The sequence below is a fragment of the Coturnix japonica genome, chromosome 12 (assembly GCF_054131305.1).
Source record: "Coturnix japonica strain WE chromosome 12, WE-NBRP24, whole genome shotgun sequence".
NCBI lineage: Eukaryota > Metazoa > Chordata > Aves > Galliformes > Phasianidae > Coturnix > Coturnix japonica.
Genome location: NC_140674.1, coordinates 21,235,403 through 21,253,956, shown reverse-complemented (window position 1 = coordinate 21,253,956; position 18,554 = coordinate 21,235,403). Strand labels below are relative to the sequence as shown.

Genomic DNA, 18,554 nt, shown 5'->3' with positions numbered 1-18,554 from the left:
GTGGGGCTGAGCGGTGCGGCTCGGCTCGGGGATGCTCCGGTCCCGCCGTCTGCCCGCCCCGCATCGCGCCCGCAGCCCCGTCGCACATGAAGCTGCTCCGGGTGAGTGCGTGCGATCCGAGTCGGCCCAGGAGAGAATGGTTTCTAAACGCGTTACATTGCTCCGCTCAGCGAGAAATGGGGCTGCGCCGGGGTGCGGGACCCCCCCCCCCCTCGAGCACCCACCCACCCCTCGGGAGCAACAGCCGTCCTGAGCTGCGAGCATCGCCTCGTCGGGCAATGGGAGCCCGGCATCCCGCTGTGGATGCGGTGCCTGCGGCCACCGTTCGGTGCCATGGAGGCGTTGGGTCGGCGCTTGGGCTTGATGGGCTCGGAGCCTTTTGCCGAGCTGAACGACTCGATGACTCTGCGATTCTCGTTGCTGTGTATTGTCGGTGCTGCAGGGGTGCACCTGCCCGGGGAAGGGCGATGTTTGGGGCTGGGTTGGTCCATCCGCGCATCCCCTGCGCTACGGCAGCGCTCAGCGGTGCCTACGTGCGGTGCGGGCTGCGTTGCAGGGTGGCCCAGCGGCAGAGCCGGGCCTCGGGAGGGGGCTGTGCTGGGCAGCGGCTCCGCTGCGGTTTCCTCTGAGCTCAGGCTTCATCTTAAGGCTAAACATCTCTTATTGCTAAAGATATCGTGGATGGAAATGATATCAGTGCATACATCTGTATATAGGGGTAATTCAGTCGGTGTTTCAGCAGATGCTTCCATTGCAGCAAGTGCTTCTGCAAATGGATTTCCCTTTTTAGCTCCTTTGGAAAAAAAAAATGATGCTGTTTTTTGTCAGTCTGTGCTGGAGGGAAGCTGGTTTCACTGCAGCTTTGAGCCTGTTGCTCTCCTGTCATTATAAATGGGGCCATTGTTTCTGTGCGGTCGATGTTTTCCTGGCATGTTTGCTGAGATGCTGCGGATCGTGGGGGCAGTGGGCACACAGAGCCTGGTGGATGGTGCGTGCTGTGTGATGTCTGGTGGGCAGTGCCTGCTGGATGCTGCGTGGTGCCGGCCTGGCAGCATCCCCATGTATTGGTGCCCTGGTTTCATTGTGCTGCAGTGCTGCTGCTGCATTTGATCTGCTTCCACTGAGCTGCTTGTTTATGAACTGGTCTCTCTCCTCCGGAACAGTAGATATTAGGGCAGAAATAGGCAGAAGGAATGCAGATCCTGGGAAACAGGAGCTCAATGCAGTCTGTCTCACAACCTTCCTACCCCCGTCAGCCCAAAGGCCAAATAGGAATCCCAGGTTGTGGTTCCATCCAGGAGCCAGTAGAGCTGGGGATGGGGCGGCCGTGCCTGCCCATGTTCCTCACATCTGAGCACATTCCTGCCCACACGGCTCTCTGCAGCTCCTGGGGATTTAGGAGAGCTGCAGAACAAACAGGAGCGAGTCAGTGCATGGAGGGAGGCTGGGGACGTGTTTGCCTTAGGGAAATGCAGCAGAAAAGCTCTGACCCGAGCGCCACAGAGGGTGGTGGCCTGGGAACCTGCTGCCCTTGCACTTTTCCCTTTGCTCTCCTTTGGGATCTCTGTGCTCAGGAGGCTCCAAGCTCTGCCCTGAGGCTGCCTGCTTACTCCATGGTCAATCACTGCCAGCCCTTCCAGGGGTCTGCCTCCACCAATGGGGGATTACTCAAATCTGATAGAGGAATGCCCTTTGGAAACCTCTGAGCAACCAAATGAGGTCATGCAGCCCAAAGGCTACGAGTAACCCAAGTGTAAACAAAAAGAAGCTTCCTCTTAGTTATTTCCTTTCCTGTTTTATGCTGATTTATTTTCCTGTGCCAAATATTTTGTTCTGGGCTCCACATGGTTTTTTTCCTCCTATCATTTGCCAGGGCTTCTTGGTTTCTTCCCACCTGGGCACACTGATGGATCCTGATCAGCTGCTGCTCACCACCACCCCAGGTCCTTTCGTTCTGTGCAGCTCTCAGCTCTGCTTCATACCCACAGCAATGCATGGGGCTGTGAGCGGGGTGCAGGACCCGGCCCTTGGTCTCTTTGGTCCTTTGAGAAGAAGCCCCACTTGGGCCATATAGCTTCAGCTGCCTGCTGCTCCCAGAGCCATAGCCACAGCACAGAATAAAGGCTGCGTTCTGGAAAGCAGGCTGAGGGCCTTCTCATCCAGTCTGATACCAAGAATGCTCTACAAGATACATGGAGAGCATAGGATGTACTAAAGCCCAGGTGGGGAGGGTCAGCATCATCCCCCAGCCTTCAGTGAGTTGTTTCAGTTCACAGGAAATTTAGGTTTCTTCTCTGATAACTCAGTGACAGCAGCATTTGGAAGCTGATGCTGAGCAGGAGGGGGTTGGTGGCGGTTCCCTCTCCCGATGGAATAAGCACCACCATCATTCTGGGGCTTTGCATCAACTCAAACCAGCATTACATATGCATGGTATGGTTTAATTTAGCTCCTCGCTTAGCAGTGATGCAGCCCAATCCCTCACCTTGCCTGAGCAGACCCAGAGGCTGCCACCCCATCCAGCAGCCCCCAGCCCTGCACTGGGGCCACGCAGCCCCACATACGCCTGCACTAAGTTCTCCTTTGGTGCTATAAAAAGCAGAGCAGCCTCAGGTGGCTCCGGCTGCTTCTCACAGCGCTCCCCTTGCACTCAGCAGTGCTGTAACCATGGAGCCGGCTCGCAGCTGATGCAATCTGACGTCTGCATCCTTCCCCAGGAGGAACCTACAGCTGATGGTGCCCACAGCTTCGCACAGAGATGCTCTGGAATGGGGGTTGTCACTGAGGACAGGGTGGGACCACGTCTGTAGGTTGCACTAAGATGTTTCTCCTACGTGTAGCATCTGGATGTGGGATTGCAGCCCAGCCTGGGTGTCTGGGGCCATGAAGGATGCAGTGGGCAGTGAGGTGGTTTCAGGGGCAATTGAATGGTGTTAAACTGCAGCCCCAAAGCCCTTCCTCCACTCTGTGGGATTTATTTCTCAGCTTTATGGTGCTGCTGTTGTGGCAGGGAGAGGAAATGTATCCGGGGAGAGATGCCGCACTGCCCGCTTCCCTATAGCAGAACTTGTGATTGTGGATTACCACGTTATCATTATATGTGAGTGGAGACAGGACCTCCCACTGCCCCAGGGGAGGGTCAGGTTGGATATTGGGAAACATTTGTTCTCCAAATGCTATTGGCACAGCTGCTGCCCTGCAGGGCAGGACCCAGGGGCCCATAGCAGCCCCTGCTGTGTGCTGGGAGAGATCCTGAGCACGGGGGTGGTTGGCTGTCAGTCGGACTTGGGCATCTTAGAGGTCTTTCCCAACCCTAACGGTTCTGTGGTGTCTGAGCATTGGCAGCCTTTAAAAAGGGCCGGCGTGCAGCAGCACAGTGTTGTGCACAGAGCTGGGCTGAGAACAGGAGGTGTTATCAGTGCCAGCGTCAGGGACCCCATTGTTAGCAGGGCAGGTTAAATTTAGCAGCACTGGGAAGCGACACAGTGAGTCAGCGGCGGAGGGGAAGCAGAAAGAATGAGGCACACAGAGCTGTGTGTCCTGGGAAAGCAATGGGATTAAGCAGTCCCCCGTACTGTTGCTGTTATTATTTTCCCCCCTGAAACTTCAGGATGGGGTCGTGCTGTGATGATTAACCTGTGGGTGATCGGAGCCAGCAAACTCAACACGATGTGCCTTTTAAAAGAGGAGTGGTGTCACCGGGGTCTGTCACTGTGGGGTTGCTGAGGGTATTCCTCTGCCACACCGCAGGGCTGTGTCACACTGAGCAGTGCTGCTGTTAGTGCCTAACAGGACATAAACCCCATAGCCTGAAGGGTCTCCTGCATGGTCCCCAAGCTCCTGCCTGGGGGAGATATGGGGATTCCAGGGCTGTGCCCCCCAGGCTGGGCTCTTGTGAGCCCCTGGGGTGGGCAGTGGGGTCCAGGCTGTGCATAAAATGCCATTTGGGTTCTGTTGGTTACTTCCTAGGAACATACTTTGAACCCAAAACACCTCTTAGAGCCCGGAAGCAGCTCTCTGGGGAAGCTGATATCAGAGGCGAGCTTCACTTTGCAGTCACTTCGCTGTCAGAGGTTGTGGCTCTGACATCAGACACCGGGATTTTTCCTGCCCTTGTGCAGCACTTGGGGCTATTTTTACCCGGCGCTGCCAGTGGCTGCAGGAAGCCCTCAGCTTTCCTCTCCCAGTCCCGCTCTGCTGCCTGCCTGCAGCTTTGACTTTATTAGGGCAAGGCCTGCGCCCGCAGGGAGCAGCGAGCGGCCGTCCCGGTGCCACGGCTGCGGCGAGCGGAGATGTGCCCACGGGGAGCACCCGGGGAACGGGGCCATGAGCGGGACTGGTGATGGAATGGGTGACATCATCGGGCAGGCATCCGCGCGGGATGTGGAGGGGAATTATAAGAAGGTAGGAGACAAAAAGGGGCCTTTTGTCGGCGCTCCGCATGGATGGGCGCTGCCAAGTGAACACCGGGCGTGGGGCTGCATGGACAGGGCTGCAGAGAGGGGCTTAGCTACAGCATGGGGCTGTGTGCGTGGAGCTGCGTGCTGTGTGCTGCATGCATAGAACTCCATGCACAGAGCTTGGGCATGGGGCTGCATGCATGGTCACTTTGCAGCCCAAAGAGCTCAGTGCTGGGATGCTCGTGCCCTGCCACTGCCATTAATCACAGCTGCTCTCTCTGGTGTGATGTGGCAGAACTGTCCCCTCTGTGTGTCCTCATCACAGCTTCTCCCCACTGGGTGTTCCCAGGCACCTCCTCAGACCAGGAGAGCTGGCATTTACAGGGCTCCGTGCCACATGGCTGGAGAGAATATGAACATTTTGTGTTTTTCTAGCAGATCCGTCCATACAAAAACAAGTGTTGCATAATTACAATTTCTGCTGGCGAATCCAATCATAGCTTTTGTACTGCACAGAGATAAAAAAGAGTGCTGCGTATGGGTCTGGGACTTTAAATATAGTAATTGTCCGTGGCTGGTAATGACAGCCCCTGGCAAAAATAGCCTCCGTGGTGTGGCTGCAGGGACCAGGCAGCTCCAGAGCAGTGGGGTGATGTCCCCTGATGTCCCCCATAGGCTTTAACCCCTTGGCTGGATGGGAGCAGCACTGCCCTGCAGGCATTCATTCACCTGCAATCCTATGGCAAGAGGTAATGGCCTTAAGTTGCACCAGAGGGATATTAGGAAGAAATTCTTCTCTGCATGAGCAGTCAGGTGCTGGTACAGCTGCCCAGTGAGTGGTGGGGTCAGAGCTATGGGGTGTTCAGAGCTGTGGGGATGTGGCGCTGAGGGCACTGGGCATTGTGGGGTGGGCTGCAGTTGGGTTGGGGACCTCAGAGGCCTTTCCCAGCCCTCACGGTTCTGTGAGTTAGTTGTGCTGTTCCCTTCCAAGCACTCCGGGCAGCACACAGACCAGCCATGCCGGCTGCTCAGCCCTTGTTATCGATCAGTACAGCTCCAGAAATGTCGTTGTCGTCTGCTGTTAATGGAGGGCTGTTAATGGTTGGGTGGTTCCAAAGTGCGGCACAGAGCATGGGAAATTGCTGCGGCACCTGAGTTGCAAATAAATATTTGATGTGAGCTTTTATTTGCTCTTTTGGGTGACGTCTGTAATGCATAAAGGCTGCTAATAACTGAGTCCTGCATATAGTCTGCCCTGCAGAGTGGGTGAGTAGAGCAGCCCAGTTCTTAATTCTCAAGTGACAGCAATAATACAGCGTGGGTGATGCACTGGGGGCTTTTCTCATCTCTCAGAAATCAGCAGAAATCTCGTGGTTCCCATCCCTGCATGGGTCAGTCAGGGACAGCCTGATGAATGGGCACTGCGTGGCGATGAAGATATCAGTGGGTCAAAGATGGGCTTCTTGTAGTAAACCAGTATGCCTTGCGTGTGCTAAGTGTCCGTGCAGACCAAGCATTGAACCATTCCGTGCTCCCCCAGTGTTGTGTGTATGCAGAAGAAAATAGATGACAAAATAGGTCAGTAGGAGATAAAGTGGGTCAGGCAGCGGTGTGGGCACTGCTGCCAGTGGTGCGAGCAGCCAATGGGCCAAGCAGCCCTATAGAATTGGGATGGCCCACACAACTGCCCAGCTGATGACAGGGCAGAGCTGGGGGTCATGATGTCAAAATACATGTTTATAACATGGTTTTTACACTTTCCTTGCTAGTACCTTAATGTTTCATTCGATGCATTATTTTTTACATACAAACTGAGTACGTTTGATAGTCAGAAAAAACACATGCAATTTTCCTCCTCAATTTCCAGTTTTCAGTGCCCGGCTCAGGACACATCGCGCAGCTGGCGGGTAATTTATCTACAGCATTAAATCTGGTTCCCTTAGGAATATTCTATTTCTTAGTAACTGTTCCCTATTTTATCATATCAAATAGGACTCTCTGTTTCTTTATGGTCGTTATGCTCTGTAAGATGGAATATGCTGAGCTCAGGACTGGGAATAGCGTTATGTCGTATCCCTGGTAATGACCCGTCGGAGTGGACAAATGGCACATTGATTAAATATACAGATGTCAGACTGGGAACAGCTGCAGCCGCAGTGGGACGTGGAGCAAAATCATAACGGGTGTGTAGAGAGCTCCATCTGCAAGGGGAAAACACACGGGAGCAGTCTGCGTTCGTGTGCTTTTTAATGTGGAGTGATCTGCAGCACGTCTTGGAGGTAGGGCTGGTGTGGAGGGAATGCAGAGCCCAGACCTGCAGCCCCCGGCTTCTGGGGGGAGATGGGAATCTTTGAGCATAGAGATGGGCTGGAAGGGGTCCTCTGGCTGGGAAGAGAAGTGTCCATGATTTCATGAAATACGAAGGTGCTTTGGGGATGTGCCCATTTGGTGCTTGGGGGAAGCTGTGCTCGGAGGTCGGCCCTTGGCAGAGAATGGCCCCATCCGTGGAGGTGTTTGAGGCCAAGCTGGATAGAACCAACATGGGCTGCTTGATCTGATGGGGGGCACCCAGCCCACGGCTGGGAGGTTGGAACTGGGTGATGCTGGAGGTCCCATCCAACCCAACCATTCCATCATCCTGTGGTGTTTTCTGAAGAAGGGAAAATGCACCGTGGGCATTTACTGGTATTTCTTCCATCTCTTGCACCCACCACATGCCCAGTGCGGCAGCAGTGCCCAGGGGCACAACTGGTGGAAAAAGAGACACACAAATTGTGTTTTCCTTGGGTTCTGTGTCACTGCTTCGTCTCGTTTCAGCCTGCACTTCAAAATCGTGGCTCCTTTCCTGGGTTCCCAAAGGGGTGCTGTGCTACCAGGCCAGGAGCACTGTCAGTAAATCATATAGAAAAAGAAAACAGGGAACAAGTTGAAAATTCAAACCCCCTTGATGCTCTGGGCGTTGTTTTCAGTGCTCTGAATTATTTGTAGCAGTGGCAAATGAGTTAGATTACAAATAGGGTATATATTTTGGTAAGAGATTGACAGCATAATGGGCAGTGCGATGCTGTAATGTAGGTTGTCAGCACTGGGGTTAGATTAAATGATTAGCTACTTTACGTTAATAATTTACATTTCATTATATGTCACTTCCCTCTGTCAGATACAGGTGCATTATTTAAGCAAAATATGTTGGCACTGTGGATGCTGTCCGTGCTTGCCTGATACATTTTCTTTTGCTTTATATTCCTGATCAGCTGCTACATGTTACTTTAAAATGAAATGTTTGAGGGCTTCCAAATGTTCCTTCTGTCCATAATTTGCCTTCCTGTCATCCATTGCCTACAGACAGCAGAGCAGTACTGCTTTAATTTGGGGTACAGTTCTATGATTCTCATTTATTGCACATTGACTGCACAGCCGTGGACCAGTGATCCACTTCAATCCATCCCATAGCTTAACCTCACTCAAAAAATACCTCCATATGAATGCACTGTTCAAGCCTTGGTAATTTGATGGCACCTCTCTTGCATTTCTTCCCCTGCAGGCTCAGAAGAATGAGCGTGAGTCCATCAGGCAGAAGTTGGCTCTTGGCAGCTTCTTTGACGATGGCCCGGGGCTCTACACCAGCTGCAGCAAGAGTGGCAAGCCCAGCCTGTCCTCCCGGTACGTGGGGCTATGGGGCAGGTGGAGGCTGGGCTGCTTGATGGGGTTGGACAAGGAGCTGTGTGTCTGAAATCCTGTTGAAATGTGCATGTCCAAAGCAGGAGAGAGCTTGGTCTTATTGCTGTGTTAATGTTGTGAATGATGGGGCTTGAGCAGGGGGGCCATGAGCCCAGGAGAACGTCATGAGGTTCATCAAACCCAAGTGCCTTCCAAATAGCCTGCATAGAGGGGTGGGTGCCCACAGTCAGGGCTGGGCTCTGAGCACCGATGGGGTTTGGGTGTCCCTGTGCATTGCGGGGAGTGGGACCGATGGCCTTCAGAGGTCCCTTGCCATTCCAACCATTCTGTGATCCTATGAAAGCTGGTTGGAAAACAGGACTATTGGCTTGTGATAGAGCATCTTCCTTTGGTGGTTCGGGAGGTGGCCACCTGCTGGAAGCACGTTTCATAGTGGTCAGCAGTTGGGCTCTGTTGGTTGTATGTTTCATGCTGGTCAGCAGTTGGGCTCTGTTGGTTGTGTGTTTCATACTGGTCAGCAGTTGGGCACTGAGCAGCCAGGTTTGATCCACAGCACCTGGGCAGCTCGAGTGCCTTCTGCACCATTGGCAGATGTGGGGCAGGGAGGAAAAAACCTGGCAGAGGCATAAAACCAGGGTGAATCCTACTAGGGCAGCACGGAGGTGAGACTGTAAAGTGCAGCTGAACCACAGTGCATCTGAAAAGGAAAGTTGTGCTCTTTGTGGTTACAGCTCAAGCGGTAACTGCTGTCTTGTAATTACAGGGCAGGTCTAATTAACATCCTGCAGCAGGGCTGGGCAGCCGTACCATGAGAAAACACCAGATGTACCTGAATGCTGCAGCATTTTGTTCATAGTTATTAGTTCAGGGCTGGTACGCACTGCATGGGTCAGGACATCCAGGAGAGGCTGACTGACCCCATTGCTCCGCCACAGCGCTGTCAGTCCTTGTCCCAGTGCCCTGAGGGCAAGCAGAGGATGCTTCCTTGTGCTGTTGCATCCTTGCTTTGTAGCAGACACACTGCATATTGAGTCAGGGGTTCCATGCACATCACACGGGGCCATGGAGCAGGCAATGGGAGAGCTGGGCTGCTGCAGCCTGTGCTGGCTGTCACTGTGAGCAGCTGGAGGGAAGGGCTCCGCATCCAGCTATGTCCCACAGGATGCTTCCTGGATTCCTTTTGAGGCCAGTCGCTGCTTCCCAGCTGTGCACTGTTTTAATCCAGGATTTTTACAGTGCAGTCAGCATCCTCCACTTCTAATACTCCAGTGCTCCCAGAGGTGCCTTGTCTGCCTGTTAGGTTAGGCATTTCGGTCATGCTCTTGAAATGCAGGTGTCCTGCAGGCCCCAATTTGCACTTACTCCTCCCTGTTTGCTGTCAGGACCAGTATAAGTCCCCTTATTGCAGAGCTTGTCTATGGGCCAACCCCAGCATGGACATGTGGTGATGGTGAGGCACAGGAAGGGCAACAGAGCTGTCCCCAAAGGATCATCTGGAACATGAATGTGGTGAAAGGAGCAAAGGCTGAGTGCAGTGTGAGAGGTGAGCAAACCTGCATCGCGCCATGCTCAGGGCTGTGCTGGTTCTCTTCCTCATTGCACGCTGGGAGTTAGCATGGACAGCACGTGGTGGAGCAAAAGCCGGGCAGGGGTCTGCTGGAGGAGTGCCCATGAGATGCCATAGTGCCACAAACAGCCTTGGGACACCCCTCGATAAATCCCTTTGGTTAGCACATGGTGTTTCATGGCCGCGATGAGGAAGCTCTGCAGTATGTGGGTATTTCTGCTGTTCAGCAGCAGATGGTGGTAGAGACACTGATGTTGTGGAGCTGATGAGTTTTCAGCCTGAGCTGTCACTTTGTAGTGCTGTGTGGGAATTGTCACCTCTGGCCCAGGCATTGGGTGCTGCTGCCAGTGGAGCCAATGGGGCCAAGCAGAGTTGGGCATCACCATTGCATAGATCCCAACCCCCATCCCTATCCCCATTGTCACCTCTCCTCCCCGCAGACTCCAGAGCGGGATGAACCTGCAGATCTGTTTTGTGAACGACAGCGGCAGCGATAAGGACAGTGATGCCGATGACAGCAAGACAGAAACCAGCCTGGACACACCTTTGTCACCCATGGTAGGTCTGCTGGCTCATCTTGCAGAGCACACGGGCCATAATGAGAACTGCTGGGGTACTGAAGCCCGGAGCAGCACCTTCATTTGTCAATAAAAGAACTAATGCAAACGCTGACAGGCAGCTAGCACACTGCTATTTCAGGATAGACCTGCTGCAGAGGGGGAATGCACCCAAGGGACAGTGCCCTTCTCCTGCCCTTCCTTTCTCTGTGCTCTGACTGGGCAGTAATGGGTGCAGAGTGGTGTCAGCTCCCATCAGCTCTCCACTCCTCTGTTCCTTATGGATACAACACAGAGGCCCCAGACCCGTGGTGGGCTTTCCTCCAGCTTAACCAGCTTGTCCATTAGGCACTTATTGATCTGTTTGGCTCTGTCTAAAGTGCTCAAGTGGCTGTTAATACTCAGAAGAGTCGATCAAGAAATCAGTTTCATTTAGAAAAAAAAAGCAAAAAAGCCACCCAGCCCTGTGCTGTTCACTTTGCCTGTAGAGATGGTCCCCTCTGTGTGCACACACAGGGTGTGAAGCTGCAGGTCAGCTCCTTTGCTCTGTCCCCACGGCAGCGGTGCCGGGCTGTAATGGTGCGTGTCTGCTTCCCTAGAGCAAGCAGAGCTCTTCCTACTCCGACAGAGACACGACCGAGGAGGAGTCCGAGTCCCTCGATGACATGGATTTTCTCACCAGGCAAAAGAAACTCCAAGCTGAAGCCAAAATGGCCTTGGCTATGGCAAAGCCCATGGCCAAAATGCAGGTGGAGGTGGAGAAACAGAACAGGAAGAAATCTCCGGTGGCAGATCTGGTGAGTGCAGACCCTCGCTGTCACCTTCATCCCTCTGCCATGGGAGTTATGGGAGCAGGAGAGGAGGGGGGGAAGCGTGGAGCTCAGTGCTGTGCTGAGGCTGGAGATGCAGTAATGACCTCCCAGCCGAGGCTGAAGGCTGCATCGAGCACTGGCCAGATGCTTTGGTGGACTCATTGTAGCCACAAATGAGTGTTTGCAGGGTGGGATGTGTCCGAGGCAAACTGATGCTGTGCAGAAATATGGGTTCATATTCAGAGAATAAGAATTAAACAGATGAAAATTCCTTTCCAGCTGCCACATATGCCTCATATAAGCGAATGCCTGATGAAGAGGAGTTTAAAACCCGCCGACCTAAGAGACATGACTATCGGGCAGCTACAAGTGATAGTCAATGATCTCCACTCGCAGATAGAAAGTAAGTGATCTTTGTTTGATTACTCTTTGGTGAGCACCACGTTGATAAGTGTTCAGTAACAGTGCCATACATGAGCTGCTGGAGGTGGGCTGTTTGCTAGGTCTGGCTCCTTTGGCTATTTGCTTTCTTTTTGTCTCTCAAGCACTCAGAGGGCTCTGTAAGGTAGCACTGCTCCAGCCCCTAGAAGTAGCCTGAAGTGCTTCCCGTTCTGTGGCTCCGTGCAGCCTTATGGCTCTGTTTTGATATGATGCTCTGCATGGCCTCAGTAGCATCCACAAGTTGAGAAGCCCTCCGGTCCAGTGGACACCTCTGAGTCCATATGTTCTGTCTTGCAGCATATTAATATGGCTCACGTGTCTTTGTTTTTGCCCCCTTGTCTGTCTTTGCTCTCTCCAAAGGATCCGGGGTTCTTCCCCACCATCTCCACCTTCCCTTATCAATGATTAATTAATCTTAAAGGAAATGTCTCAGGTGGCTGTAGGACAAAAACAGCCCCAACACATTCATTGGGCTGCTCTGCAACTCTGTAACTGCTCGTGTTCGTTAATTACCGTCCCTCCTGGCAGCTCCTGCTAGGGATGTGGAGCTGCTCATGCCTGTGGCTGAAGCACTGCAAAATTCCTCTCCTTGCAAACCTCCCCCTGCTCAGCGTGAACTCTCCTCCTCTCTCTCCGGCCCCAGGCTTGAACGAGGAGCTGGTGCAGCTGCTGCTCATCCGGGATGAGCTGCACACGGAGCAGGATGCAATGCTGGTGGACATCGAGGACCTGACCAGGTGAGGAATGGGGTGGGGGGGGCATGGGCCATTTGCCCCCACTGTCAGCCTTTGGAGACCACAAAGCCAGCAGGAAAACGGGCATTGCCACAGCTATGTCCATGCAGCAGCCTCATGGCTTAACCCCATCTGTAGCAGGAGGTGATGGGGACCGTCACCACCGTGGTGAGATGCAGGTAGCACGGGAGGTCGGTGGGATCGGGGTGTGGGTGACCTCAATCCCACAAGAGCAGGATGTGGGGGGAGCTGTGGGCCTGCAGAGTGCTGCTACCACACCTCCGTGCTTCTGCTTAATCATAACCGGGCTTCTCCTTCCCAGACATGCTGAGAGCCAGCAGAAGCACATGGCAGAGAAGATGCCAGCAAAGTAACCCCAGAGCCCGTGGGAGCAGAGATGGAGCTCGCCTGTCCCTCGCTTCTGTGTCTGTACACGTGCTGATGTCCTCGGTGGCGCGCAGCAAATCAGTGTTAGTCCTTGGTCGTGTCCGAAGCTTTATGTCCGGTGATTGGCCTCTGCTTCTTAATTTATTTTAATTATTTTTTTTTTCTTTTTTACTTGTACCACTCAATATCAGGCATTTTAATAATATTATTACAGAAAAAAAATGTACAGTACTTATAACATTATAAAACGTGGCTGAGGAGAGAGGGCGGTTTAACTTTATTTTTGTTTGCTTAGAGGTTTTACGTTGGACGATATTTTACCATTGACTACTTTTTTATTCTTCACTGTAGTTTTAAATAAAGAGACTGTACTTGACGGTGCTATACAAGTCCAAAAGACATGCCTGCCTCGTAGTGACGTCGTAACCTTCGGTAATATGTACATTTTAATCAGTTTTCAACATTTTGTGAATGTTGACTACCTGACTCAGTTCATTTTTAGCTGTGCTATTAACATTCAGTTGGGTTCAAAGAGTTACCTGGAAAGTTTTATGTATAAAGATGTAAAATAAACATTTAAAAACTTGTTTCATATGACACGTCTTTTTGTTGGCCAGTGGTTGACTCGGTGATGTACTCAGCCAACTCAGTGTGCAGTGCCTCCTTTGTCATCACCACAAAGAGCCAAGCACGTACAGTTGTGCAGAGAAGACAGGATTGTTGTAGAGTTATTTATCTGTAAGCTCATCGTTTATGTATGACACGGACTTACGCTATTCTGCTATACTAGCATCCAGCAGGCCCTAATATTGTGACTACTGTTAGGCCCCGGCACACCCGGTAGATGTTTATTTTATTATCCACACTGAATATCTATATGACTCACCTGTCTCAGAAATTTAGAATAAGAGAAAAATCTATGTTGAAAGCCTTCAGCAGCATATGAAACGTATGCAATATGGCAGCAGCTCCCCTCCACCTTGGGGCTGCCCCCTGTGCCCTGCTCTGTTCTATGGGCGTTGTGTCCCTGCTGTGTTCTGCTCCCAGCAGTGGGGACCTTTGCTTTACACATTCTCATTACCCCCCCAACACCATGACAAATTCCTCTTAGCAAGGCATTTGGCTGACAGATTATTCAGGGTGTCTGCAGCAAAGCATGAGACGCAACCAAATTCCACCCCCCCACCCACCACAAATGTATTTGATTAAAATGACACTTACTTCTTCTTGTTCCTCCCCTTCTTCCCCTGAAACAAGGCAGGTGCTGAGAGCTCCCTTGTCATTTCACAGCGTTTTGGGGCACTTTGGGGCCATTTTGCCACGTTGTGCTGCTCCGGTAGCAAAGTCTGGCTCAGGTGGGAGCGCCCGATGTTTGCCTGCAATGGAAACTCCTCTTATTTAATTTGCTTTTTTGGAATCTATGCAGAAAATATATATATAGATATATATAATAGTGGGGGTGTTTACTTGTCAGTATCTCCTGTTGTCTTGCTGCTGTGACCTGCATGTGGCTATAGCTAGCTGCTGTTGTATTCCTGCTCTGTGCTTTCACCTGTGAGGCCAACCCCCCCCATGGGGTGCAGATGGGGGGGCTCAGCCCGAAGCCCCACTGCAGAGCTGCTCAGCAGGAGGGGCGGGCGGCTCTGCTCACTGATAAGTGCCTTTAATTCTCTGGAGGGAGCAGGCCTGTGGGCACCTGGCACCAGGACAGCCAGTGGAGTGTCCATCTTCAAGGGTTTGGTTTTTAACTAAAAAGATAAGTTAAAATAATTTTAAAATATATATAGTATTGCTGGGTAACTGCATCTTAGATCTCTGTCCAGTGTACTGCGGTGTCATGCAGGTGTGTACAATGGCAAAGCTGTGGAATGGATGGATTAAATGATGTTTTTGAAAGAAATATGCCTTGTGTGGTTTCTGAACTCAGCCCTCTCAGTGCGCCCGGCCCTGGCACCAAGATTATGCCAATGTCTGGGGGATGTGCTCCATCCTCAGGAAGCCAGGGGGGATGGAAGGCATTGCCTCAGTTTGCACATCAGGGCACCTTGACACTGACACGTACCTATAGCAGCCCTCAAAGCAGACAGCTTAACTTTGGACTGAAACACTGAGATGCTCAGTGAGGCTGAGCTAATGAGGACTGAACACCCTGGAGGTGGATGGGACACTGGGCAGCCTGGTCTAATATTAGATCCAGAGGTTGGTGGCCCTGCCTGTGTCTGGGGGGTAGAGCTTGATGATCCTTGAGGCCCCTTTCATCCCAAGCCATTCTATGACTCCCCACAAGACGTGCTCTGTCCCCCAGTGCTGTCCCACTCTTTTGGCCTTGGGGGCAGTGGCTGTTTCTGACACCAGGGGACTTTTCTGGAGCACAGGGGCTCTGAGGGATGTTTTGCTTTTATTCTGCCTTAGCTTTTACGTTTGACGTTATCCTTCTATAAATGGATCATTTACATGGTTCCACTTAGGACTCCCATTATCAGTACTGTAACTGTGGAGCCAAATTCCCCAAAAGTTCTGGGTCAGACGGTTTCATTTCATGGGGTGACATCAATATGAGCAGTCAGAGACAGTTTCTGTTCTGAGAGTAGCATCACCCATCATGATACCCAGCAGCCCACCCCATTGTGCCCAAAACAGGTTTTAGGGACACCCAGAATGGCACAGGCCCCAACTCCAGCAGGAGAAATAAAATAATAAGGCACTAATTTAATGCAATTCATTTAATTCCTTGTGCATGGAAACAGGCAGATGCTGCATAGCTACCATTTATTTCTGCCCTGCGAGTGTCTCCATGCCACTGCCAGGCTCCCTTGGGCAGCAGAAGCTTGGATTGGGAAACAGTTTCAGAGCCTGCTTTGTAGTTATTGACATACACAGGATCATAGACACATAGAATGGCTTGGGGTGGAAGAGACCTTAAGGGTCAGTTGTTTCCAACATCCTTCTACGGGCCAGGTACTCCCCAACTTTAGGCTGCCCAGGGCCCCATCCAGCCCCAAACACCCCAGGACAGGGTCACCCCCAGCTCTCTGGGCAGCAGTGCCATGGTGGGTTCTTGTGTTGTTTTTGGGTTTTATTCATCTTTAATGCTAATGTAATAGTCATGCAGGTAAGGACCTGTCCCACTCTTCTCCTGCTCTCCCCCCTTCAACCTTCCTTCCCCACACCCTACCAGGAGGGGACAACCCGCTGCCATTTCCCTCCCTGCCTCCTTCTGGTGTCACAATAAAACTTTGTTTTTTCCTTTTTCATTCTCCTTTTTGGACTCAGACTCACCTGTGCTTGAAAGCATTCAACAATACACACAATAACAGGAGGAAAAAAAAACCAAATCAACCGACATAATGTTTGAAACAGCTGCAGGGATAACTTCCCTGTGAAGATAAAGCAGCCCTTAGGGCTGAGATGTGCTTTGTAAGCCAGATGCTTCCTGCCAAGCACATTTTACTGAATGGGTTCCCCTTTTTTCACCCTTTTCTTTGCATCCCCCCGAGCAGCACTTTCTGCACAGCATCTCCCTGAGTGCTGGGGGAACTTGTGGGGAAAGCGTGGAGAACTGCAGCACAACACACACGCATCCTTTGGCTTTCGTCTCTCCATTGCTCAAAGGGAAAGGACGGCGGGGTTTGGGAGGGCTACGTGCTGCAGGGTCCCGGGAGGAGCAGCACAGAGGGCATCCCCAAGGAAAAGCCACCACCGGCACTTACAGTAGGAGCTCGCTTCCCTGCAGGAGCCCAGAGCAAGGAGTTTCTCTTCCTCCTTATTGTAAAGCAAAGTGAAACCCACGCTTATGGGACCCCGCTGCCAGGCTGGGAGCTGGGCCCTCCTCATGATGCTCAGCACTGAGCTGCTTCTGCTGGTTCCTTTGCCAGCTGTGCTGAGCTCACCTTGAGCTCTGCTGTCACCAGCCACCCTATGGCCAGACAGCCAGCCTCGCCCATGGCTTCCTAACAGCAGTGCTTTAGGGGAAGGAGCGCATCTTCAGAAGAAAAGTGAAATATACAGCAGGCTTACAAAAAAAAAGGGAATTGCAGAGTTTCATGTGGATCAGCCGGGCCGGCAGCAGGAGGCGTTTCCAGGCAGCTGCCATATGTGGGTGTTGGGGCTGCCCCAGTTGCCAGCTCCATCCCCATCCCTTTATTCATGCCCACATTTACCTCTATCAAGGGGATGTGACGTCCCAAGAGCAGTGTGTCTGTGCCCAATGTGTGCAAGGCCACATTTCTTGGTGCCTGGCCATACAGCTGCGCTCACCCCTCTCCACAGGGATACAACACCGTCTGGTAGTTCAGGGCCACAGAACCTATGAGAGGCAGAGAGAAAGGGTCGTGAATGGGAAGAAAAAAAGCACCCGGAGAACAGAAACAGTTCAGGGTGAGTGCCAGCAGTTTCCTGCCAGCCAGGCAGTGATGGACTCTTCCAGCTGTTGGCTTCTCTGTGTGGGATTCAACATTAAGCCAAAAGCCTCAGGCTCAGAGCAGGCTCAGCCCCATCCCCGACCTTTCCCATTTTCTAGCCTGCTCACAGAGCAGCTCTCCCCCTCACACACTTGCAGTCATTATCCAAGTCCACCAGAAGTACCTGTGTCTGCCTGGTGCTCACTCCCAGCAGAGCTGTGGGGATCAGCTGCTTCCTAATAAATTATCCAGAACCACAGAATGGCCTGGGCTGAAAAGGCCCACAGTGCTCATCCAGTTCCAACTCCCTGCTGTGTGCAGGGTCACCAACCAGCAGCCCAGGCTGCCCAGAGCCACATCCAGCCTGGCCTTGAATGCCTGCAGGGATGGGGCATCCACAGCCTCCTTGGGCAACCTGTTCCAGTGCGTCACCACCCTTGGGGTGAAAATTTCCTCCCCAGAGCAAAAATAAAATAAAATAAACAAATTTTCCACGACAGAAAGCTTCCACGTGTTCTTGGAACTGGGAGAAGGACACCAACTGTTCCATGCAAGCATTCCTCACTGCAGCACTTGGCAGATCAGAGAACCATAGAATGGATTGGGTTGGAAGGGGCCTTAAGGATCACTTGATTGCACCCCCTGCTGTGTGCTGACTGCCCCAGCCCCATCCAGCCTGGGTCTGAGCACCCCCTGGGGTGGCTGGCAGTGCCTCACTGCCCTCTGGGTAAAGAATTTCTTCCTAACATCTGACCTAAACCTCCCATACTTCAGTTTAAAGCAATTCCCCCTTGTCTAGATCTTATCATGTAGCTGTGATTTACCTTCAACCTTAGCTGTGATTTAATTTATTGCAGCTTTACTTTATATATATACACACATATATAATTAATGCATAATTATGTATGTATCTATAAATATTACACAATTATAAGCAACTATAATTACAGGAAATAGGGCCTTCCTACAAACAACCCCTGTCTTCCAGACGAGTATGCACCTATATGCAGCACAAGCTCCATACAGGGCTCTGGGACTTGATTTGTAGGAAGGGAGAGAGCAAGCCAGCATGGCCACCAATTGTCAGTGCCACCACCTCCACTGTTACTGGAGCCACCAAGGAAGAGCACCATCCAGTTGCCTTGACTGCAGCACCACTGCAGTGCTACAGACCCAGAATGGCGTAGTAGAACTGCCTAAGTGCATAGAGGAGATAGCCCTGCTCTGCTTTAATAGGACAAGCATCATCCCACCTCGATAATCCTTCCTCTGCCTGATGAGATCAGCATCTGAGACTAAGACATACTATGTAATAAAAAGCACACGGGCTTTCCTGTTTTAAAGAACTTGCTTTCATTTTTTGATGCAGCTGACACAGGGATATTCTCATTGCTAGACCCTAATGCCTTGTGCTTTGCTTTGAGCCAAACCTAAGGGAAACATTCCCTATGCTCCCAAAAAGATGCAACACCCAGTCAGTTGCAGGAGGGCAAGGAACACACAAAAATGACACAAATGAGGCTATTTGTAAACCATCATTTAGAGCAACACATCTGGTAGGGCACTGGGACAGCT

The 18,554-nt window shown here is 51.8% G+C and overlaps 1 protein-coding gene across 12 annotated transcripts in view; it reads left to right on the top strand.

The window, feature by feature from the left end:
• Positions 1 to 13,173, top strand: part of LOC107318414 (schwannomin-interacting protein 1) — a 102,494-nt gene extending 89,321 nt beyond the window's left edge. For 6 of the 12 annotated variants that reach the window (XR_004308424.2, XR_014933427.1, XR_014933428.1 and 3 more), the window contains 6 exons: positions 7,945 to 8,063; positions 10,089 to 10,206; positions 10,805 to 11,002; positions 11,297 to 11,420; positions 11,987 to 12,195; positions 12,515 to 13,173. Coding sequence is in view for 6 of the 12 variants with exons in the window: in XM_085513385.1 (XP_085369511.1) it covers positions 4,327 to 4,404; positions 7,945 to 8,063; positions 10,089 to 10,206; positions 10,805 to 11,002; positions 11,297 to 11,420; positions 12,102 to 12,195; positions 12,515 to 12,566 (783 nt within the window). In the remaining 6 variants the exon portion in view is untranslated. Of the gene's footprint in view, positions 1 to 3,764; positions 4,405 to 7,944; positions 8,064 to 10,088; positions 10,207 to 10,804; positions 11,003 to 11,296; positions 11,421 to 11,986; positions 12,196 to 12,514 lie in introns of those variants that run through there. The other 6 variants (XM_085513381.1, XM_015872186.3, XM_085513382.1 and 3 more) reach the window with 2 other exon arrangements.
• The last annotated feature ends 5,381 nt before the right edge of the window (positions 13,174 to 18,554 follow it).